Consider the following 24,079-nt stretch of genomic DNA (forward strand, 5'->3'; position numbering starts at 1 on the left):
AATAATTAATACAGTATTAAGGTCATTGCAATGGAAAATTCTCTGAAGTATAAAATGGAATTGTAACCCAAGATAAAGCTGAAGTCAAAAGCAGGGGAAAAAGCCTGGAGTAAAAGTACACTCTTGTCATCAATAGATAACATGTACAAGTATCACCACTTTACCTTTACTGTGTCTACTCAACTGTAAAATATACAAAGAGTGAACAGAATACCTCTGTCCTCTGCTACAGTGTAACTTATATCACAGAGAAGCACAGTGCTTTACAGAGACAGTTTCAGTCATGATACCCAAAGCCTACGAGTCAAATGCTACTAAGAAAGATGTGTAAAGAGAGTAGAAAGAGCATTTGAAACCGGCCAAAAAACTGCATGACAGTTTACACACACACACACACACACACACACACACACACACACACACACACACACACACACACACACACACACACACACATTTTTGAGTCCCAAATAGCACCCTATTCCCTACATAGTGCACTACTTTTGACCAGACCCCTATGGGCCCTGGTCAAAAGTAGTGCACTAAATCAGGAATAGGTTGCCATTTCAGCCTAGCGTCAAAGACTAGACGTAACATACTGTAGTAAACATAAACCTGTGACAGTGAAATTAGTATGACATGTTACGTTTGGTATGGTTACATAAGATACAAGGTTCCTTAAGCCAAAAACCAATGGACAGAGTTTGGTTGGGGTGGATGGCTCGGCATGTAGGGCAAACGCCTAGCAACTGAAAGTTTGCATGTTTGAGTCACATACGGACAATTTTAGCATTTTCGCTAATTAGCAACTTTTTGAGCTACTTTGCAACTATTTTGCATGTTAGCTAACCCTTCCACCTAACACTAACTCCTAACCTTAACCTTAACCCTAACATTAACCCCTAACTCCTAGCCTAGCTAACGTTAGCCAGCTAGCCAGCTAACTAGCTAACGTTAGCCACAACAAATTGGAATTCGTAACATATCATACGTATTGCAAATTTGTAACATATTGTACGAAATGGATGATGGACATACACAAGTGAATACATACCATACAAAATGTAAAGTATCATACCAAATGGAGGGAGACAGATTTGAATTTACTATGTCTACCCCCAAGTCTGAGTTGGCCATTTGGGATGTAGACACCATGAAAAATCATGTACAATATGTTGGTAGAATAAAATCCAAACAGTATTATTGTGATAGAACAAACACAACCTGGTCATTGAATATAAAGGTGTAGGAAACACAGTTTTTGTGCAGTTCACAGCATATTTAATTTAGCTACAGTAGGAATGCTAAGCACTTATGGTCATTAACACAGTTTTCTCTAGGGAATGTGGCATCTATACAGCAAATAATACAAAAGGTCGTTCTCTAACCATATCAAGTTCCAAATGTTCTCTCTATTTATTTGTACTCTATGCACAGTATTTAATCTACATCCGGGGTGTCAAACATACGGCACCATGAGGGGGTCCAATCCGGCCTGCGGGTGGTTTGAGTAAGAACTCAATGTACTTTACTAAATTACTAAAACTAAATCAAAACTGCATAGAAATGATAAAGGACCTACATTCATACAGTTTCTTGCCTGTGTCTTGCCTGCTAATAATCCCCAAAATGAAAGCCAGACAGTCAGTGGAGAATGGAAAATTCCAAAATTGATAGAGGACTACAGTATGCCTTGCAAATTTTGATGGCGTGGAAATATAACACATTTTTGAAGACCGAATGCGGCCCCCGGGGCAAAATCACCCCTGACACCCCTGATCTAAATAGTGTGGGTGGTTTAGCACACAGTTCAAAACGATTTTTGATGCAGACAATTAAAGGATTATCGTTTCCACCGTTATGGTACACAACTTTGCAATATCCCACTAAAGCATTACACAGGGGGTAGTATTGAACTTTGTGGAAAAAAAGGAAAACAAAAACTTTGATAACCCACTTTTGAAAATATTTCAAATTGGACACAATTCCAGTGCTATTATGTTTCTATTAGAGTACATAAGAACATAGTAAACTACTCTACAAGACCAAAAAGGTTGTGCTTTTGTGGGAACAATTACAAATATCATGCTGAATAAAGCCTGCTTTGTGACTAATAAAATGTATCTGGATACAACGTTTGGCGATGGATTGCCTCTTATCACAGATGCAGTGGAAGAAGTCAAACATCCCCAAGAGTGCAACAATCCCTCCCACTGACTGTTCTTTTCTTGAAAATTCTGTGAACATCCATATGAACAAGGGCAGTTTCCCAAATGGCATCCTCTTTCCTATATAGTGTACAACTTTTGACCAGAGCCCTATGAGTCCTGGTCAAAAGAAGGTACTATATATGGAATACAGTTCCATTTGGGACACAGACAAGTGACAATGTTCTTCCTCTACAAACCGGGTGTTGATGAAGTCCCCTTGTAGAAAACGTTCCTGGTGTTATCCGGGCTGTTCCCTCGCTCTGGGATCAGGATGATGTTCCCTTTCCCTTTCCTCCGGAGTGTGGAGTCCCGGCTGGAGGCCACAGAGTGGGGCTCTGAGGGGACCTCACCCCCCTCTACTGGGGTCACTCTGATGGTGGTGATCCCCTGCTGCTGTTGGAGGGAGTGCTCCCCGCCCCCTGCGTTCTGTGTAATGGTGGCAGCAGTGGGATTTGCATGTCTCCTCCTGTCTATGGAGCCAATGGAGCCGTCCCTCATGGACAGGGACTCGCAGCTCTCTGAATCTCTATTCAGGTCATTCAGCTCGAATGACTGGCCCTGGCTGCATCCACCAATACCACCAGCCCCATACTGGTCCTGGGACCTCCAGGTCTTCCAGGAACCCCCACTGCTAATATCCGTCGAAGGGGCGTGAACCATGGGGCGGTTGTTGTTGTTCTCGGGATGGGCGTCCACCCTCACGATGGCTCCAGTGCTGCCTGAGATGCTGCCCACGGAGCTGCCCAACGTGCTGCAAGTCGTGCCCATGGGATTTGGTTCATTCAGGGTTCTGTAGCGGAGGGACCCTCCGGTGTAGCCGTCCATGCAGCCCTCGTCCATGCTCTTGGAGTGAGTCTGGAGCAGACCCTGCTGTTTGGACATGGCAATCACCTGCATGATCCGCGGCTGCTGGCTGCCATTCATAGTCCTACATGGGGCAGTTGCCTTCTCAGCAGCCTTCACCCAGTTTACATGAGCTCCACTATTGCATATATCACCGCCGCCTACATCTCCCACACCCATCTTGGGCGAGGGGTTGTTGAAGTTCTCATGGGTCTCCTCTGGGATATGGACCAGCTGTGAGGAACCAGGTCGGGACTGCATAGAGACTCTGGCCCCTCCTGTTATGCCGCTGCAGTCTCTGGGTAGTGTGGTGCTGGCCCCGGTAGCTAGCTTCACATACTGCGTTGGCAGATCGACCCCGTTGATCCCCACGACTGAGGGCTCAGAGCTGTACCTCATGGAGTCCATGCTCCCTCGGTGGTGGGGTGACTGGGCTGCCACCTCACCCTCCATCACCTAATAAGAAGAAGAAAAAGAAGAAGAAGACAAAAACATATTTATTTACTTTTATAGCTTTTTTAATTTCAGAAATATGCATTTCAATGTGTTTAAACATGAGAAGAAACAAGCATTATAAAAGCATATCATTAGTAGGCTACAACAATTATAAATTGCATAAATTGTTTAACCTGCAGGGAGTGCTTTCGGCTCTCTTGATTCTTGCTCTTCCACTGAGAGAGGAGCTGTTTGGAGCGGGAGGAGTCCATGGAGGCATGGTGACTGTGGTGGATGGTGGCATTGCGGCGTGTGCCATCATCCATCGCTGGCGTGTGGACACGGGGGAGGGTGTGGCTGAACGTCACCTGAGGACAGCAATTTCTAAACTTATTTATTCAAAATCATTTTTTAAATGAAGTCACGGCAAAATGTTTTTAATAACTCTTTTTAGGAACCTGTAAAAATACTGAAAGACCAATAAAGTAAAGTAAAGTATGTTGAATATCTGCATACTAATTAAATAACAAGAACAAAGTCACCATGCTCTCCTTTCCCATGGGGCTGCGGGGCGAGGTGATGACCTCCACTTCAGCGCTGGACCTCTTCAGGTTGGTGAGGGAGCCAGAGGAGGGATCTCGGTGGTGGGGGTTATGGTGGAGGATGCCCTCGGAGTGGGAGGTAGAGAGCCCGTCCATATTGGCGCTGCAGCTCTTCACCTGTAAATGGCGCATGGCCTCCTGGCTGATGTGGGGTAAAGGACAGGGACCGCGGGGCTGGGGAGGAGGGCAGCTGCAGCTATCCTCACTGGGCTGGAAGTTCCCCACTGCGTAAAGACCCTGGAGGTAGAGGAGAGACGGAGCTTTACAATATTATCTCTCATAACACACAATCTCTTTAGTGCAAATCCTTTTAAACAAACAAGTACTGTAGCAACTGTACATCAAATGATGATTATTCATCAGGAAAAGCGTTATCTGTAACAGTCTTTCTACCAAAAAACACAAATAATAAGTAGTATCTCTAAGAAAGTATCAGCAGAACATACTAAGTAGACAGCTATTCCCCCGCCCAGCAGAAAGCCCAGGTAGACATCAATAGCATGGTTCTTGTACTGGATGATCCGGGTCAGCCCACAAATGATGGCACAGATGACGAAGGAGAAGACCAGCAGAGGCTTCAGTAGTTTAGAAGACTCAGTAAGCGTGCTGTTGAAGTACATCTACAGACAGACCAAGGACACAAAGGCATTGTCATCATCAATAGCATCATTATTATTATCGTTGTTCATGTCATTATCATCAGCATCATCGTTGTCGTCGTTGAGGTCGTCATCATCATCATCATCATCATCATCATCAACAATTAACAATCAACATTAGCTTGTGGCTGTAATCCTTATGGAAACAATCCACATTGTCTGCAAGATTCCAAACCACAACTAGGCCTACATGAATGAATAACATTGCCATGTCTTTCCATTCAAACATTTCAACTAAGCACATTAAACAACACAGCTCCATACAAATACATTAATTTAGCTCTAGATGTTGCTGCAATGTCCTCTCCCCCTATGAGAAGGAACTGTGTGTGTCCCAAATGGGATCCTATTCCCTATAATTGTGCCCTACGTTTGACCATGGCCCATAGAGCTCTGATCAAAAGTAGTGCACTACAGTATGTAGGGAATATGGTGCCATTTGGGACACAGTGTAGATTTGTATAGTATGGTCGTGTTCCAGAGCTGTGAGTCAGCATCCAGCATCCTCCCCCTCAGAGCGACTTTATTACAGCAGATTTATTACTGCCAGCCCCTACTGTGGACACAGCCAGCGCTCGATACTGTTCAGACCTGGGTTCAAATAGTATTTTTTTCCAAATATTTTCAGAGTTTGATGCACCAGGTAAGCTTGATCAAGTGTAGCTAAAGTTGTTGAAATACGACAAATACTATTTGAACCCATGTATGCTACTGTCTCTCCTGTGAGTCGTGGCTAATGCAGCCTAGCGGCATGCATCATCTACCCTCAGGCACCTGAGGCTTTGAGTTCTTTAGTGTCTGTCAGCGTTTACAGACTCATCTACTATAGTGTTGCAAGGAAAAAAAAATGTTAGTCTAACCTTGAGGATTACTGGAGACTTTTATAGTTATTTGGTCTGACAGTGTGATGTATTGGATGTGCTGTATGTGAAAACTAAAATACTATATAGACTACATAGCGGACCTAGAGTGCCTTTAGGAAGTATTCACACCACAACTTTTTCCACATTTTGTTGTGTTACAGCCTGAATTTAAAATATATTAAATTGAGATTTTGTGTCATTTATTTTTACACAATATCCCATAACGTCAAAGTGGAATTATGTTTTTAGAAATGTTTACAAATTCATTGTGACTCGTTTCAGGAAACTAGGCATATGTCGCACGTCAATACTTCACAGGAGAGCCATTTTAATGTCAAATTTATTTATTTACCATAAAGCGTTTTTTTTTCTTCAGAAATGCCTTTCATGTGCCTTAATATCAAACTATGCCATCTGTAAATATGAAAACAATTGTTAAACTAACGGAAAAAGAGGGAACCTTCCCGTTAGCCATGATTGGCTGAGATAATGAGGGGCTGGACATGCCAAGAGATGAGTTCGGATTGGTCTGCCATGTAGCTTGCTTCTGTCTATAACATGAGCTGGTCAGAATGTGTAGGGAATCCTTTCTAATGCGGCTTTTTGAAAGATATCATGTAGTAGAACTGCATAAGTGTTGCTCTCCACACTCTGGAGGACCGGATTACATCTCCAAACTAAGGGCAACCATTCCATCCGTGACAGAAAGGGTTTAGCTTCCCTCCATGTATATGGGTAAGAGAGTCTAGCTAGCTAGTTTTTCAGTGTAGTAATATTATTCGTATCTCAGAACCATTTGTATTGCTAGTTACTGTCTAATATTAGCTAGCTAACATTGAATCTGGTTTGTTAGCTACCCGCAGATTAATGCAGAGAAGTAACGTTATGAGTTGGGATTATGGTTCATTGTTTAACTAGCTAACTACATTTCTAAACAAAAGACTCCACTATGCATGTAACCATTTCAATAGAATCTTAATGATGTCACTGGGACAACCGTCGATAGACATAGCTGGTAAATTCGCTCTGGCTATCTACTCCAATTTCAGAGCACTCTCGTCTGAGTGTGCCAGAGTGCAGAATAACTGACAAATTTACAGATGCTCAACACCCGTTGAATATAGCCGGAGTCAGTAAACATTGACAAAAAATCATAATTAAATTGTTGCCAGCAGCACAGTTGCAGTCACCAACGCTCTGGATAACATAAAAACTGCCTAGCCAGCTCTGCTAGAGCGAGTAAAATGTTCAGAGTGACCTATTCTCTCATTTGTGTCTGGAAAGTAGCTAGCAAGTTAGCCAACATTAGCCAGTTAGCTTGGGTGCCTGACAGCTGTTAGGTCAGAACGCTCAAATCAACTCTACTCCACAGCCAGAGCGTCCAGTGTGCGCTCTGAACGCTCCGAGAGTGAAATGCTCTGAATTTATGAATAGACAATCTGACAACACTCTGAGTTTACAAACACCCAGAAAACACTCTTGCACTCCAGATTAAATTTACAAACACACCCATAGTATAAACCAGCCTTTAGTCTTGAAATCTTTGGTTGTTTTGTACATGGTTTTGTACATGGTCCCACATGGAAATCAACGGTTTGTTTTGTTTGATCGTAGCTAGCTAGCTACATAGCCGTCTTTGTATCTAAGACAATTGTGTAGCCTAGAGCGATTTTCTAGGTTAGCCAGCCAGCTATTGTCGTTCTTTTAAGTAACGGAACGCAATCAACCTTGCTAGCTAGCCAGCTAGCCCCCGAATAGCAGCACTGTAGAAACTATTACACTCGACGGAACGACTTGATTAGTGTAGTGTCAACATCGCAGCCACTACCAGGTAGCCTACTCCAGCAGTACTGTTTCATTTCAATCATTTTAGTCAATAAGATTCTTGCTACGTAAGCTTAACTTTCTGAACATTCGAGACGTGTAGTCCACTTGTCATTCCTATCTCCTTTGCATTAGCGTAGCCTCTTCTGTACCCTGTTAACTATGTGTCTATCTATCCCTGTTCTCTCCTCTCTGCACAGACCATACAAACGCTCCACACCGCGTGGCCGCGGCCACCCTAATCTGGTGGTCCCAGCGCGCACGACCCACGTGGAGTTCCTGGTCTCCGGTAGCCTCTGGAACTGCCGATCTGCGGCCAACAAGGCAGAGTTCATCTCAGCCTATGCCTCCCTCCAGTCCCTCGACTTCCTGGCACTGACGGAAACATGGATCACCACAGATAACACTGCTACTCCTACTGCTCTCTCTTCGTCCGCCCACGTGTTCTCGCACACCCCGAGAGCTTCTGGTCAGCGGGGTGGTGGCACCGGGATCCTCATCTCTCCCAAGTGGTCATTCTCTCTCTCCCCTTACCCATCTATCTATCGCCTCCTTTGAATTCCATGCTGTCACAGTTACCAGCCCTTTCAAGCTTAACATTCTTATCATTTATCGCCCTCCAGGTTCCCTCGGAGAGTTCATCAATGAGCTTGATGCCTTGATAAGCTCCTTTCCTGAGGACGGCTCACCTCTCACAGTCCTGGGCGACTTTAACCTCCCCACGTCTACCTTTGACTCATTCCTCTCTGCCTCCTTCTTTCCACTCCTCTCCTCTTTTGACCTCACCCTCTCACCTTCCCCCCTACTCACAAGGCAGGCAATACGCTCGACCTCATCTTTACTAGATGCTGTTCTTCCACTAACCTCACTGCAACTCCCCTCCAAGTCTCCGACCACTACCTTGTATCCTTTTCCCTCTCGCTCTCATCCAACACTTCCCACACTGCCCCTACTCGGATGGTATCGCGCCGTCCCAACCTTCGCTCTCTCTCCCCCGCTACTCTTTCCTCTTCCATCCTTTCATCTCTTCCCTCTGCTCATACCTTCTCCAACCTTTCTCCTGACTCTGCCTCCTCAACCCTCCTCTCTTCCCTTTCTGCATCCTTTGACTCTCTATGTCCCCTATCCTCCAGGCCGGCTCGGTCCTCCCCTCCTGCTCCGTGGCTCGATGACTCATTGCGAGCTCACAGAACAGAGCTCCGGGCAGCCGAGCGGAAATGGAGGAAAACTCGCCTCCCTGCGGACCTGGCATCCTTTCACTCCCTCCTCTCTACATTTTCCTCCTCTGTCTCTGCTGCTAAAGCCACTTTCTACCACTCTAAATTCCAAGCATCTGCCTCTAACCCTAGGAAGCTCTTTGCCACCTTCTCCTCCCTTCTGAATCCTCCTCCCCCTCCCCCCCTCCTCCCTCTCTGCAGATGACTTCGTCAACCATTTTGAAAAGAAGGTCGACGACATCCGATCCTCGTTTGCTAAGTCAAACGACACCGCTGGTTCTGCTCACACTGCCCTACCCTGTGCTCTGACCTCTTTCTCCCCTCTCTCTCCAGATGAAATCTCGCTTCTTGTGACGGCCGGCCGCCCAACAACCTGCCCGCTCGACCCTATCCCCTCCTCTCTCCTCCAGACCATTTCCGGGGACCTTCTCCCTTACCTCACCTCGCTCATCAACTCATCCCTGACCGCCGGCTACGTCCCTTCCGTCTTCAAGAGAGCGAGAGTTGCACCCCTTCTGAAGAAACCTACACTCGATCCCTCCGATGTCAACAACTACAGACCAGTATCCCTTCTTTCTTTTCTCTCCAAAACTCTTGAACGTGCCGTCCTTGGCCAGCTCTCCCTCTATCTCTCTCAGAATGACCTTCTTGATCCAAATCAGTCAGGTTTCAAGACTAGTCATTCAACTGAGACTGCTCTTCTCTGCATCACGGAGGCGCTCCGCACTGCTAAAGCTAACTCTCTCTCCTCTGCTCTCATCCTTCTAGACCTATCGGCTGCCTTCGATACTGTGAACCATCAGATCCTCCTCTCCACCCTCTCCGAGTTGGGCATCTCCGGCGCGGCCCACGCTTGGATTGCGTCCTACCTGACAGGTCGCTCCTACCAGGTGGCGTGGCGAGAATCTGTCTCCTCGCCACGCGCTCTCACCACTGGTGTCCCCCAGGGCTCTGTTCTAGGCCCTCTCCTATTCTCGCTATACACCAAGTCACTTGGCTCTGTCATAACCTCACATGGTCTCTCCTATCATTGCTATGCAGACGACACACAATTAATCTTCTCCTTTCCCCCTTCTGATGACCAGGTGGCGAATCGCATCTCTGCATGTCTGGCAGACATATCAGTGTGGATGACGGATCACCACCTCAAGCTGAACCTCGGCAAGACGGAGCTGCTCTTCCTCCCGGGGAAGGACTGCCCGTTCCATGACCTCGCCATCACGGTTGACAACTCCATTGTGTCCTCCTCCCAGAGCGCTAAGAACCTTGGCGTGATCCTGGACAACACCCTGTCGTTCTCAACCAACATCATGGCGGTGGCCCGTTCCTGTAGGTTCATGCTCTACAACATCCGCAGAGTACGACCCTGCCTCACACAGGAAGCGGCGCAGGTCCTAATCCAGGCACTTGTCATCTCCCGTCTGGATTACTGCAACTCGCTGTTGGCTGGGCTCCCTGCCTGTGCCATTAAACCCCTACAACTCATCCAGAACGCCGCAGCCCGTCTGGTGTTCAACCTTCCCAAGTTCTCTCACGTCACCCCGCTCCTCCGCTCTCTCCACTGGCTTCCAGTTGAAGCTCGCATCCGCTACAAGACCATGGTGCTTGCCTACGGAGCTGTGAGGGGAACGGCACCGCAGTACCTCCAGGCTCTGATCAGGCCCTACACCCAAGCAAGGGCACTGCGTTCATCCACCTCTGGCCTGCTCGCCTCCCTACCATTGAGGAAGTACAGTTCCCGCTCAGCCCAGTCAAAACTGTTCGCTGCTCTGGCCCCCCAATGGTGGAACAAACTCCCTCACGACGCCAGGACAGCGGAGTCAATCACCACCTTCCGGAGACACCTGAAACCCCACCTCTTCAAGGAATACCTAGGATAGGATAAGTAATCCTTCTCACCCCCCCCCTTAATGACTTAGATGCACTATTGTACAGTGGCTGTTCCACTGGATGTCAGAAGGTGAATTCACCAATTTGTAAGTCGCTCTGGATAAGAGCGTCTGCTAAATGACTTAAATGTAAATGTAAAATGTAAATCCTTAAAGAGATGGGTGGGGCTAAAGCTTAAGAGGGTGTGAACGATGCTGAATGGGTGTACACAAAGAAGAGCTCTCCAGCATGTGCACTGAAACATTTAAGTGCCATTTTTCTCAAAAGTGATTTTACAAGTTTATCAACTTTCAAAGCAGAATTACTTTCCCATTGTTCCTCAACTGTAGTGTATGATATACTATTTTCTAGCTCTGAGTCTCTACTTTTATCCAAAGTAAAAAACACATTTTCAAATTTTGCTACATAAGACCAAATCGAGCCGGTCGTTCACATTTAAAAAATTAAAAGCTGAAATGTCTTGAGTCAATAAGTATTCAACCTTTTGTTATGGCAAGCCTAAATAAGTTTAGGAGTAAGAATGTGCTTAACACGTCACATAATAAGTTGCATGGACTCACTCTGTGTGTAATAATAGTGTTTAACATGAGTTTTTTTTAAACAATGACTACCCCATCTCTACACCACAGGTACAATTATACAGTGCCTTGCGAAAGTATTCGGCCCCCTTGAACTTTGCAACCTTTTGCCACATTTCAGGCTTCAAACATAAAGATATAAAACTGTATTTTTTTGTGAAGAATCAACAACAAGTGGGACACAATCATGAAGTGGAATGACATTTATTGGATATTTCAAACTTTTTTAACAAATCAAAAACTGAAAAATTGGGCGTGCAAAATTATTCAGCCCCCTTAAGTTAATACTTTGTAGCGCCACCTTTTGCTGTGATTACAGCTGTAAGTCGCTTGGGGTATGTCTCTATCAGTTTTGCACATCGAGAGACTGACATTTTTTCACATTCCTCCTTGCAAAACAGCTCGAGCTCAGTGAGGTTGGATGGAGAGCATTTGTGAACAGCAGTTTTCAGTTATTTCCACAGATTCTCGATTGGATTCAGGTCTGGACTTTGACTTGGCCATTCTAACACCTGGATATGTTTATTTTTGAACCATTCCATTGTAGATTTTGCTTTTTGTTTTGGATCATTGTCTTGTTGGAAGACAAATCTTCGTCCCAGTCTCAGGTCTTTTGCAGACTCCATCAGGTTTTCTTCCAGAATGGTCCTGTATTTGGCTCCATCCATCTTCCCATCAATTTTAACCATCTTCCCTGTCCCTGCTGAAGAAAAGCAGGCCCAAACCATGATGCTGCCACCACCATGTTTTACAGTGGGTATGGTGTGTTCAGGGTGATGAGCTGTGTTGCTTTTGCGTCATACATAACGTTTTGCATTGTTGCCAAAAAGTTCAATTTTGGTTTCATCTGACCAGAGCACCTTCTTCCACATGTTTGGTGTGTCTCCCAGGTGGCTTGTGGCAAACTTTAAATGACACTTTTTATGGATAGCTTTAAGAAATAGCTTTCTTCTTGCCACTCTTCCATAAAGGCCAGATTTGTGCAATATACGACTGATTGTTGTCCTATGGAAAGAGTCTCCCACCTCAGCTTTAGATATCTGCAGTTCATCCAGATCATGGGCCTCTTGGCTGCATCTCTGATCAGTCTTCTCCTTGTATGAGCTGAAAGTTTAGAGGGACGGCCAGGTCTTGGTAGATTTGCAGTGGTCTGATACTCCTTCCATTTCAATATTATCGCTTGCACCGTGCTCCTTGGGATGTTTAAAGCTTGGGAAATCTTTTTGTATCCAAATCCGGCTTTAAACTTCTTCACAACAGTATCTCGGACCTGCCTGGTGTGTTCCTTGTTCTTCATGATGCTCTCTGCGCTTTTAACGGACCTCTGAGACTATCACAGTGCAGGTGTATTTATACGGAGACTTGATTACACACAGGTGGATTGTATTTATCATCATTAGTCATTTAGGTCAACATTGGATCATTCAGAGATCCTCACTGAACTTCTGGAGAGTTTGCTGCACTGAAAGTAAAGGGGCTGAATAATTTTGCACGCCCAATTTTTCAGATTTTGATTTGTTAAAAAAGTTTGAAATATCCAATAAATGTCGTTCCACGTCATGATTGTGTCCCACTTGTTGTTGATTCTTCACAAAAAAATACAGTTTTATATCTTTATGTTTGAAGCCTGAAATGTGGCAAAAGGTTGCAAAGTTCAAGGGGGCCGAATACTTTCGCAAGGCACTGTATGTAAGGTCCCTCAGTCGAATAGTGAATTTCAGGCACAGATTCAGCAGCAAAGACCAGTGAGGTTTCCAATGGTTCACAAAGAAGGGCACCTATTGGTAGATGGAGTAAAAAAACAATCCCTTTGCACATTGTGCAGTTATTAATTACACTTTGGATGGTGTATCAATACAACCTGTCACCAAAAAGATACAGGCACCCTTCGTAACTCAGTTGCCGGAGAGGAAGGAAACCACTCAGGGATTTCACCATGAGGCCAATGGTGATTTTAAAACAGTTACAGAGTGTAATGGCTGTCATAGGAGATAACTGAGGATGGATTAACAACATTGTAGTAACTCCACAATACTAACATAAATTAAGGAAGCTTGCACAGAATAAAGTAATACTGCAAAAAATGTGGCAAAACATTTTTTATTTTGTCCTGAAAACAAAGTGTTATGTTTGGGACAAATCAAACACATCACTGAGTACCACTCTTCATGTTTTCAAGCATGGGGGTGGCTGCATCATTTTATGCGTATGCTTGTCATCTGTAAGGACTAGGGAGTTTTTAAGATAAAAATAAACAGAATAGAGCTAAGCACAGGTAAACTCCTAGAGGAAATCTTGGTTCAGTCTGCTCTCCAGCAGACACTGGGAGATAAATTCACCTTTAAATAGCACAACAATTACCAAATATTCACTGGTTACCAAGATTTTGTTGCTTACCAAGATGAATATGAATTTTTTTGAGTGGCCTAGATACAGTCAAGTTAAATCGGGCTTGAAAATGTATGACATGACTTTAAAATGGCTGTCTTGCAATGATCAACAACGAACTTGACAGAAAATGAAGAATTTTTAAAAGGATAATGGGGAAATAATGAACAATCCAGGTGATCAAAGCTTTTAGAGACTTACCCAGAAAGACAAAGCTGTAATTGCTGCCAAAGGTGCTGTATTGACTCAGGGAGTTGAATACTTATCTAATCAAGATACACCAAACAGAAATATAAACGCAACATGCAACAATTTGAGAGATTTTACTGAGTTAACAGTTAATTTAAGTAAATCAGTCAATTGAAATAAATAAATTAGGCCCCAATATATGGATTTAACATGACCGGAAATACAGATATGCATCTGTTGGTCTCAAACATGCTCAATGGGTGACATATCTGGTGAGTATGCAGGCCATGGAAGAACTGGGACATTTTCAGCATCCAAGAATTGCATTATCATGTTGAAACATGAGGTGATGGCAGAGGATAAATGGCATGACATTGGGCCTTATTATCTGGTCACGGTATCTGGCATTGTGTTTGGTGTCCGTAGCTTATGCCTGCCCATACCATATCCTCACCCCCACATGGGGCACTCTGTTCACAACGTTGACATTAGACAATTGCTCGCCCACACAATGCCATATACATGCCGTCTGCCATCGACCCGGTACAGTTGAAACCGGGATTCATCCGTGAAGAGCACACTTCTCCAGTGTGCCAGTGGCCATCGAAGGTGAGCATTTGCACACTGAAGTCGGTTACGACGCTGAACTGCAGTCAGGTCAAGACCCTGGTGAGGACAATGAGCACGCAGATGAGCTTCCCTGAGACGGTTTCTGACAGTCTGTGCAGAAATTCTTTGGTTGTGCAAATCCATCAGCTGTCCGGGTGACTGAATTTAGACAATCCTGCAAGTGAAGAATGTGGAGGTCCTGGGCTGGCGTGGCTACATGTGGTCTGCGGTTGTGAGGCAGGTTGGATGTACTGCAAAATTCTCAAAAACGATGTTGGATGTGGTATATGGTAGAGAAATGAACATTAAATTCTCTGGCAACAATTTTGGTGGACATTCCTGCAGTCAGCATGCTAATTGCATAATCCCTCAAAACTTGACACATCTGTGGCATTGTGTTGTGTGACAAAACTGCATATTTTAGAGTGGCCTTTTATTGTCCCCAATACAAGGTGCATCTGTGTGATCATCATGCTGTTTATTCAGGTCCCTGATATGCGGCACCTGTCAGATGGATGGATTATCTTGGCAAAGGAGAAATGCTCACTAACAGGGATGTAAGCAAATTTGTGCATACAATTTGAGAGAAATATGCTTTGTGAATGTATGGAAAATGTCTGGAAGCCTAAATCATATGTAGGTTATTCACGACGATGTAACGTTCGTCGTCCTCGTCTGAGGAGTATGAAGGATCGGAGGACCAATGCGCAGCGTGGTACGTGTTCATGAGGAATTTATTAAACACATAACACTAAAACAAAAATAACAAAGAGAATGATACGAAACGAAACAGCCCTGCCCGGTGACATACACAAAGACAGAAAATAATCTGCCACGAAACACAGGTGGGAAAAGGCTACCTAAGTATGATTCTCAATCAGAGACAACTAACGACACCTGCCTCTGATTGAGAACCATACCAGGCCAAACGCAAAACACAACATAGAAAAACAAACATAGACAACCCACCCCAACTCACACCCTGACCAACCTAAAACAAAGACATAACAGAAGAACTAAGGTCAGAACGTGACTGACAACCCCAACCCACCCCTCTCAAATATATATAACAGTCCATTCGGAAAGTATTCAGACCCCTTGACTTTTTCTACATTTTGTTAAGTTACAGCCTTATTCTAAAATTGATTAAAAAGTGTTTTTCCCTCATCAATCTACACACAATACCTCATAATGGCAGAGCAAAAACAGATTTTTAGACATTTTTGCAAATGTATTCAAAATTTAAAAAAAAAACAGAAATACCATATTTATGGAAAATGTAATTATTGACAATGAAAAAGTGGGACTGTTGTTCCCTTGTCATATAATTGGTACATTGACTATCAATGTAGCATTAAACATAGTTTTCCAGATTGTATTTGGACAACAACTAAAAAAATTGCGATATGAATATTGGATCAAGGACTGAGACAACCTGGTTCAATTTGGTGGTCCTGAGGCAATACCAGTTGAGAACCACTGCTGTAGAGTGCTTGTGTGAGTGAAGATGGTTACTCACAGAGATGTAGACGGCGGCAAAGGAAGCCAGTGTGGCATGTTGAGACGGAAAAGACTTTCTGGAAAGGAACAAGGAAAGAGGGGAAGAGGAGAGGATGGACAGAAACAGATGGTTTAGTGTTTGAGCCAACATGGACTGTTTTATGCCACGACCATCAAAACAAACTCACAAAATAGGTAGGTACATTCTGTGTTCTCTACAAATGTTGTTCATGATTGATTTTTTTTTTAAACCTACACGCTGAAGAAGGCTGTTACATCGAAAAGTCTGTGTATGCTATCCTGATGCAGTAACATTTTTAAAAATGAATGGAAAATGAATGACGATTTATGTGACATAACTTTGAGCGCGGACCCATCAGACTTCATTAGTTATCTGAATTCCCGGTTTTTACACACCAACCGAACATCTGGGAGAGCGAGATTGTACTTTCTTTATTTACAATCTCAAAAACATATTATATCTTATGGCATGTTTGTGAGAGAATTCTATTGAGGTGAAACATTCCTAAATGCTGCAGTACATCATATACAGTACCAGTCAAAGGTTTGGACAAACCTACTCATTCAAGGGTTTTCCTTTATTTTTTACTATTTTCTACATTGTAGAATACTAGTGAACACATCAAAACTATGAAATAACACATATGGAATCATGTAGTAACCAAAACCGTTTGCCTTGATGACAGCCTTGCACACTCCGTTAACCATTTGGAAAACACAATCCAGTAACACAACTACAAAACATATACTTTCATAGGTGCACATGAGCTTCTTTCAACATAAAAAAAAACACTTTTTGACTGGTGTAACTCATTGAAAAGCACAGGTTAATCCATTGTATACAGTACCTTCAGAAAATATTCACACCCCTGGACCTTTTCCACATGTTGTTGTGGTACAGACTAAATTGAAAATGTATTAAATTGAGATTCATTGTCACTGGCCTACACACAATAACTCATCATGTCAAAGTGGAATTATGACATTTTTTCTTAAGACATTTTTCAAATTAATTACAAATCTGAGATGTCTTGAGTCAATAAGTATTCAACCCTTTTGTTATGGCAAGCCTAAATAAGGTCAGTTTTTTAACAATGACTACCTCATCTCCGAACCTCATTATGAGGTATTGTGTGTAGATGGGTGAGATTTTTTTTTATTTGTAATCCATTTTTAATTCAGACTGTAACAGAACAAAATGTGGAATAATTCAAGGGGTATCAAATAAAATAACATTTTATTGGTCGCCTACACATATTTAGCAGATGTTATTGCGGGTGAAGCAAAATGCTTGTATTCCTAGCTCCAACTGTCATGTCTTGTTATGTCTGTTCCTGTCCTTTCTCTTCACTCTGTCTCTCTCTGCTGGTCTTTTTAGGTTACCTTCTCTGTCTCTCATTCTTCAGCTGTTCTACATCTCCCCTAACTAGCTCATTCACTCCTTCCCACCTGTTCTCTCTTCCCCCTCTGATTAGGTCTCTATTTCTCTCTCTGTTCCTGCTACTTTCAGTGTCTGATTCTTGTTTGTGTTTTTGATGCCAGAAGCAAGCTGTCGTCCCGTTTGCTTCCACCTTGTCCTATCCTGTCGGAGTCTGCCTGGCAGGTGCATCCTGCATTATTCTAACGTTCTTTTTGTTCCATTGACTACGTTGGAAGAGGATTTATGCCATTCCTGTTTTTCATTAAAGAACTCTGTTTTCTGTTAAAACCGCTTTTGGGTCTTCACTCAAGTACATAACAGAAGAATCAGACCAAGAATGGACCCAGCGGCTCCGGACCCTTTTCACTCCGCCGTCGAGATCCAGGGAGCGATGCTAGGCAGACACGAGGAGGAATTGTCTGCTGCTCGACATGCCGTTGAGACCCTGGCCGTCCAAGTCTCCGACCTCACAAGACAGGTTCACCAACTCCACCTCGATCCACCGCCCACTTCCAGGGTTTCCGAGTCTCCGGAGCCCAGGATCAACAACCCGCCGTGTTACTCTGGGGATCCCACTGAGTGCCGCTCATTCCTCACTCAGTGTGATGTGGTGTTCTCTCTCCAGCCCAACACTTACTCCAGGAGCGCAGCCCGCATCGCCTACGTCATTTCTCTCCTTACCGGACGGGCGCGTGAGTGGGGCACGGCAATCTGGGAGGCGAGGGCTGAGTGTATTAACCAGTATCAGGACTTTAAGGAGGAGATGATACGGGTTTTTGACCGTTCTGTTTTTGGGGAGGAGGCTTCCAGGGCCCTGTCTTCCCTATGTCAGGGGAATCGATCCATAACGGATTATTCTATTGAGTTTCGCACTCTCGCTGCCTCTAGTGACTGGAACGAGTCGGCTTTGCTCGCTCGTTTTCTGGAGGGTCTCCTCGTCGAGGTTAAGGATGAGATCCTCTCCCGGGAGGTTCCTTCCAGTCTGGACTCCTTAATAGCTCTCGCTATTCGCATAGAGCGACGGTTTGATCTTCGTCGCCGAGCTCGTGGAAAGGAGCTCGCGTTCTCCGTTGCTCCCCTCTCCACATCACTGCCACCTGCCGCATCACTGCCACCCTCCTCCGCCGGCTCGGATGCTGAGCCTATGCAGCTGGGGGGTATCCGCATCTCGGCCAAGGAGAAGGAACGGAGAATCACCAATCGCCTCTGTCTCTACTGCGGCTCCGCTGGTCATTTTGTCACCTCATGTCCAGTAAAAGCCAGAGCTCATCAGTAAGAGGAGGGCTACTGGTGAGCGCAACTACTCAGGCCTCTCCTTCTGGATCACGCACTACCTTTCCGGTCCATCTCCGCTGGCCCGGTTCATCTGCTTCCTGCAGTGCCTTGATAGACTCTGGGGCGGAGGGCTGTTTTATGGACGAGACCTGGGCTCGGGAACATGACATTCCTCTCAGACAGTTAGGGAGCCCACGGCCTTGTTCGCTTTAGATGGTAGTTCTCTCCCCAAGATTCAGCGTGAGACGCTGCCTTTAACCCTCACTGTCTCTGGTAATCATAGCGAAACCATTTCTTTTCTAATTTTTCGTTCACCTTTTACACCTGTTGTTTTGGGTCATCCCTGGCTAGTGCGCCATAACCCTTCTATTAATTGGTCTAGTAATACTATCCTATCCTGGAATGTTTCTTGTCATGTGACCTGTTTAATGTCTGCTATCCCTCCTGTTTCCTCTGTCTCTTCTTCACAGGAGGAGCCTGGCGATTTGACAGGAGTGCCGGAGGAGTATCACGATCTGCGCACAGTGTTCAGTCGTTCCAAGGCCACTTCTCTCCCTCCACACCGGTCGTATGACTGTAGTATTGATCTCCTTCCGGGAACTACTCCCCCCCGGGGTAGATTATACTCTCTGTCGGCTCCCGAACGTAAGGCTCTCGAGGATTATTTGTCGGTTTCGCTCGACGCCGGTACCATAGTCTCCTCCTCCTCTCCCGCCGGAGCGGGGGTTTTTTTTGTTCAGAAGAAGGACGGGTCCCTGCGCCCATGCGTGGATTATCGAGGGCTGAATGACATAACAGTTAAGAATCGTTATCCGCTTCCTCTTATGTCTTCAGCCTTCGAGATCCTGCAGGGAGCCAGGTTTTTCACCAAATTGGACCTTCGTAACGCCTACCATCTCGTGCGCATCAGGGAGGGGGACGAGTGGAAGACGGCATTTAACACTCCGTTAGGGCACTTTGAATACCGGGTTCTTCCTTTCGGCCTCGTTAACGCTCCAGCTGTCTTTCAGGCACTAGTTAACGACGTCCTGAGAGACATGCTGAACATTTTTGTTTTCGTTTACATGGACGATATCCTGATTTTTTCACCGTCTCTCTCGATTCATGTTCAGCACGTGCGACGCGTCCTCCAGCGCCTTTTGGAGAACTGTCTTTATGTGAAGGCTGAGAAGTGCACTTTTCATGCCGCCTCTGTCCCTTTTCTCGGTTCCGTTATTTCCGCTGAGGGCATTAAGATGGATCCCGCTAAGGTCCAGGCTGTCATTGATTGGCCCGTTCCTAAGTCACGCGTCGAGCTGCAGCGCTTTCTGGGCTTCGCTAATTTCTATCGTCGTTTCATCCGTAATTTCGGTCAGGTGGCAGCTCCCCTCACAGCCCTTACTTCTGTTAAGACGTGCTTTAAGTGGTCCGTTTCCGCCCAGGGAGCTTTTGATCTTCTTAAGAATCGTTTTACATCCGCACCTATTCTTGTTACACCTGACATCTCTAGTCAGTTTGTTGTTGAGGTTGACGCGTCAGAGGTGGGCGTGGGAGCCATTCTTTCTCAGCGCTCTCTCTCTGACGGCAAGGTCCATCCTTGCGCGTTTTTCTCTCATCGCTTATCGCCGTCAGAACGTAACTATGATGTTGGTAATCGCGAACTGCTCGCCATCCGCTTAGCCCTAGGCGAATGGCGACAGTGGTTGGAGGGGGCGACCGTTCCTTTTGTCGTTTGGACTGACCATAGGAACCTTGAGTACATCCGTTCAGCCAAACGACTTAATGCGCGTCAGGCTCGTTGGGCTCTGTTTTTCGCTCGTTTCGAGTTTGTTATTTCTTATCGTCCGGGCTCAAAGAACACCAAGCCTGATGCTTTATCTCGTCTCTTCAGTTCTTCTGAGGTCTCCACCGACCCCGAGGGGATTCTCCCTGAGGGGCGTGTTGTCGGGTTGACTGTCTGGGGAATTGAGAGGCAGGTAAAGCAAGCACTCGCTCACACTCCGTCGCCGCGAGCTTGTCCTAGGAACCTTCTGTTCGTTCCCGTTCCTACTCGTCCGGCCGTTCTTCAGTGGGCCCACTCTGCCAAGTTAGCCGGCCACCCCGGCGTTCGGGGGTACGCTCGCTTCCATTCGCCAGCGTTTCTGGTGGCCCACTCGGGAACGTGACGCGCGTCGATTTGTCGCCGCTTGTTCGGTCTGCGCGCAGACTAAATCTGGGAACTCTCCTCCTGCCGGCCGTCTCAGACCGCTTCCCATTCCCTCTCGACCGTGGTCTCACATCGCTTTAGATTTTATCACCGGACTGCCTTCATCAGCGGGGAAGACAGTTATTCTTACGGTTGTCGATAGATTCTCTAAGGCGGCTCATTTCATTCCTCTCGATAAGCTCCCTTCTGCTAAGGAGACGGCTCAGATCATTATCGAGAATGTTTTCCGAATTCATGGCCTTCCGTCTGACGTCGTTTCCGACAGAGGCCCGCAGTTCACGTCTCAATTTTGGAAGGAGTTTTGCCGTTTGATTGGGGCTTCCATCAGTCTCTCGTCCGGCTTTCATCCCCAGTCTAACGGTCAAGCCGAACGGGCCAATCAGACTGTTGGTCGCATTTTACGCAGTCTTTCTTTTCGTAACCCTGCGTCTTGGTCAGAACAGCTCCCCTGGGCAGAGTACGCCCACAACTCGCTTCCCTCGTCTGCTACCGGTCTATCCCCTTTTCAGAGTAGCCTCGGGTACCAGCCTCCGCTGTTCTCATCTCAGCTCGCCGAGTCCTGCGTCCCCTCCGCTCAGGCTTTTGTCCAGCGTTGCGAGCGCACCTGGAAGGGGGTCAGGTCGGCACTTTGCCGTAACAGGGCGCAGACTGTGAGGGCCGCTAATAAGCGTAGGACCAAGAGTCCTAGATATTGTTGCGGTCAGAGAGTATGCATGACAGTACCCCCCCCCACTCACCGAGCGCCTCCTGGCGCACTCGAGGAGGAAACCTGGCGGCAACGGAGGAAATCATCGATCAGCGAACGGTCCAGCACGTCCCGAGAGGGAACCCAACTGCTCTCCACTCAGAACCTTCCCCTTAAGACAGCTTCTCGCAAGTTGGCCCCGCGGTTCATTGGTCCGTTCCGTATTTCTCAGGTCATTAATCCTGTCGCAGTGCGACTTCTTCTCCCGCGCTATCTTCGTCGCGTTCACCCGGTCTTCCATGTCTCCTGTGTTAAGCCCATTCTTCGCGCCCCCGCTCGTCCCTCCCCCCCCCCCATCCTTGTCGAGGGCGCACCCATCTACAGGGTTCGTAAGATTTTGGACATGCGCCCTCGGGGCCGTGGTCATCAGTACCTAGTGGATTGGGAGGGGTACGGTCCTGAGGAGAGGAGTTGGGTTCCCTCTCGGGACGTGCTGGACCGTTCGCTGATCGATGATTTCCTCCGTTGCCGCCAGGTTTCCTCCTCGAGTGCGCCAGGAGGCGCTCGGTGAGTGGGGGGGGGGGGGTACTGTCATGTCTTGTTATGTCTGTTCCTGTCCTTTCTCTTCACTCTGTCTCTCTCTGCTGGTCTTTTTAGGTTACCTTCTCTGTCTCTCATTCTTCAGCTGTTCTACATCTCCCCTAACTAGCTCATTCACTCCTTCCCACCTGTTCTCTCTTCCCCCTCTGATTAGGTCTCTATTTCTCTCTCTGTTCCTGCTACTTTCAGTGTCTGATTCTTGTTTGTGTTTTTGATGCCAGAAGCAAGCTGTCGTCCCGTTTGCTTCCACCTTGTCCTATCCTGTCGGAGTCTGCCTGGCAGGTGCATCCTGCATTATTCTAACGTTCTTTTTGTTCCATTGACTACGTTGGAAGAGGATTTATGCCATTCCTGTTTTTCATTAAAGAACTCTGTTTTCTGTTAAAACCGCTTTTGGGTCTTCACTCAAGTACATAACACCAACAGTGCAGTAATATCTAACCATTCACAACAATACACACAAATCTAAATTAGAAATAATTCAATTAAGAAATACATAAATATTCAGAGAATATATATACATATATACAGTGTGTGTGTGTGTGTGTGTGTGTGTGTTTCCATGTGTTTGATGCCATTCCATTTACTTAATTCCAGACATTATTATGAGCCTTCCTCCCATCAGCATCTTCCACTGATCTGTAGAATACTTAGGATAGAATAGTAAATGTACAGCAATAGCTGAATAGGATGGCATTAACTAGAATACAGTATATACGGTATATGTCTATGTACACAGGGTAGCATCCTTTAAGGTGCAAGTTTGAGTGATCGGGTGGTAGCCAGCTATTGATAGTAACTAAGTTCAGGGCAGGGTAGTGGGTGAAGGTTGGTTAATGATGGCTATTTAACAGTCTGATGGCCTTGAGATAGAAGCTGTTTTTCAGTCGCTTGGTCCAAGCTTTGATGCACCTGTACTGACCTCATCTTCTGAATGATAGCGGGGTGAACAGGCTGTGGCTCGGGTGGCTGAGGTCCTTGATGATCTTCTTGGCCTTCCTGTGACATTGGGTGCTGTAGATGTCCTGGAGGGCAGGCAGTGTGCCCCCAGTGATGCAATGGGCAGACCGCACCACCATCTAGAAAGCCCTGCGGTTGCGGGCAGTGCAGTTGCCATACTAGGCGGTGATACAGCCCGACAGGATGCTCTCAATTGTGCATCTGTATAAGTTTGTGAGGGTTTTACAGACCGAGCCAAATTTCTTCAGCTTCAGCTTTTGCACCTTCTTCACCACCCTCTCTGTGTTGGTGGATAATTTAAAATTGTCAGTGATGCTTTCGCCAAGAAACTTTAAGCTTTTTACCTTCTCCACTGAGGCCCCATCAATGGGGGCCTTTGCTGTCTCCTGAAGTCCATGATAAGTTCCTTAATTTTGTTGACGTTGAGGGAGAGGTTATTTTTGGGGCCCTCACCTCCTCTCTGTAGGCTGTCCCATCATTGTTGGTAATCAGGTCAACTACTGTTGTGTCGTCTGCAAACTTGATGATTGAGTTGGAGGCGTGCGTGGCCACACAGTCATAGGCGAACAGAGACTACAGGAGGGGGCTGAGCTGGCACCCTTGTGGGGACCCTTGTGTTGTTTCCTACATTCACAACTTGGGGGGCAGCTCATCAGGATGTCCAGGAACCAGTTGCGCAGGGAGGGGTTCAGACCCAGGGCCTGAGTTTATTGATGAGCTTGGAGGGTACTATGCTGTTGAAGGAGGACTTGTAGTCAATGAACAGCATTCTTACATAGCTATTCCTCTTGTCCAGATGGGATTGGGCAGTGTGCAGTGTGATGGCGATTGCATCGTCTGTGGATCTATTGGGGCAGTATGCAAATTGAAGTGGGTCGAGGGTGTCAGGTAAGGTGGAGGTGATATGATCCTTAAGGAGCCTCTCAAAGCACTTCATGATGACAGAATTGAGTGCTATGGAGCGATAGTCATTTAGTTCAAGTGCCTTTACTTTCTTGGGTACAGCATCAATGGTGGATATCTTGAAACAAGTGGGGACAGCAGACTGGAATAGGGAAAGATTGATTATGTCTGTAAACAGCTGGCCTACACATGCTGTGAGGACGCGGCTAGGGATGCTGTCTGG

At 45.9% G+C, this 24,079-nt stretch overlaps 1 protein-coding gene across 1 annotated transcript in view; it reads right to left on the bottom strand.

Moving 5' to 3' along the window:
* Positions 1-378: 378 nt before the first annotated feature.
* LOC135522678 (phospholipid phosphatase-related protein type 4) overlaps positions 379-24,079 on the bottom strand; it is a 46,877-nt gene continuing 23,176 nt past the window's right edge. Inside the window, exons 5-9 of the mRNA XM_064949170.1 lie at positions 15,827-15,884; positions 4,537-4,710; positions 4,031-4,327; positions 3,683-3,856; positions 379-3,509 (exon numbers count right to left, since the gene is read on the bottom strand). Coding sequence (XP_064805242.1) covers positions 2,400-3,509; positions 3,683-3,856; positions 4,031-4,327; positions 4,537-4,710; positions 15,827-15,884 — 1,813 coding nt within the window. The 3' untranslated portion in view covers positions 379-2,399. The remainder of the gene's footprint in view (positions 3,510-3,682; positions 3,857-4,030; positions 4,328-4,536; positions 4,711-15,826; positions 15,885-24,079) is intronic.

Source organism: Oncorhynchus masou, chromosome 30, assembly GCF_036934945.1.
Source record: "Oncorhynchus masou masou isolate Uvic2021 chromosome 30, UVic_Omas_1.1, whole genome shotgun sequence".
Taxonomy (NCBI): Eukaryota; Metazoa; Chordata; class Actinopteri; order Salmoniformes; family Salmonidae; genus Oncorhynchus; species Oncorhynchus masou.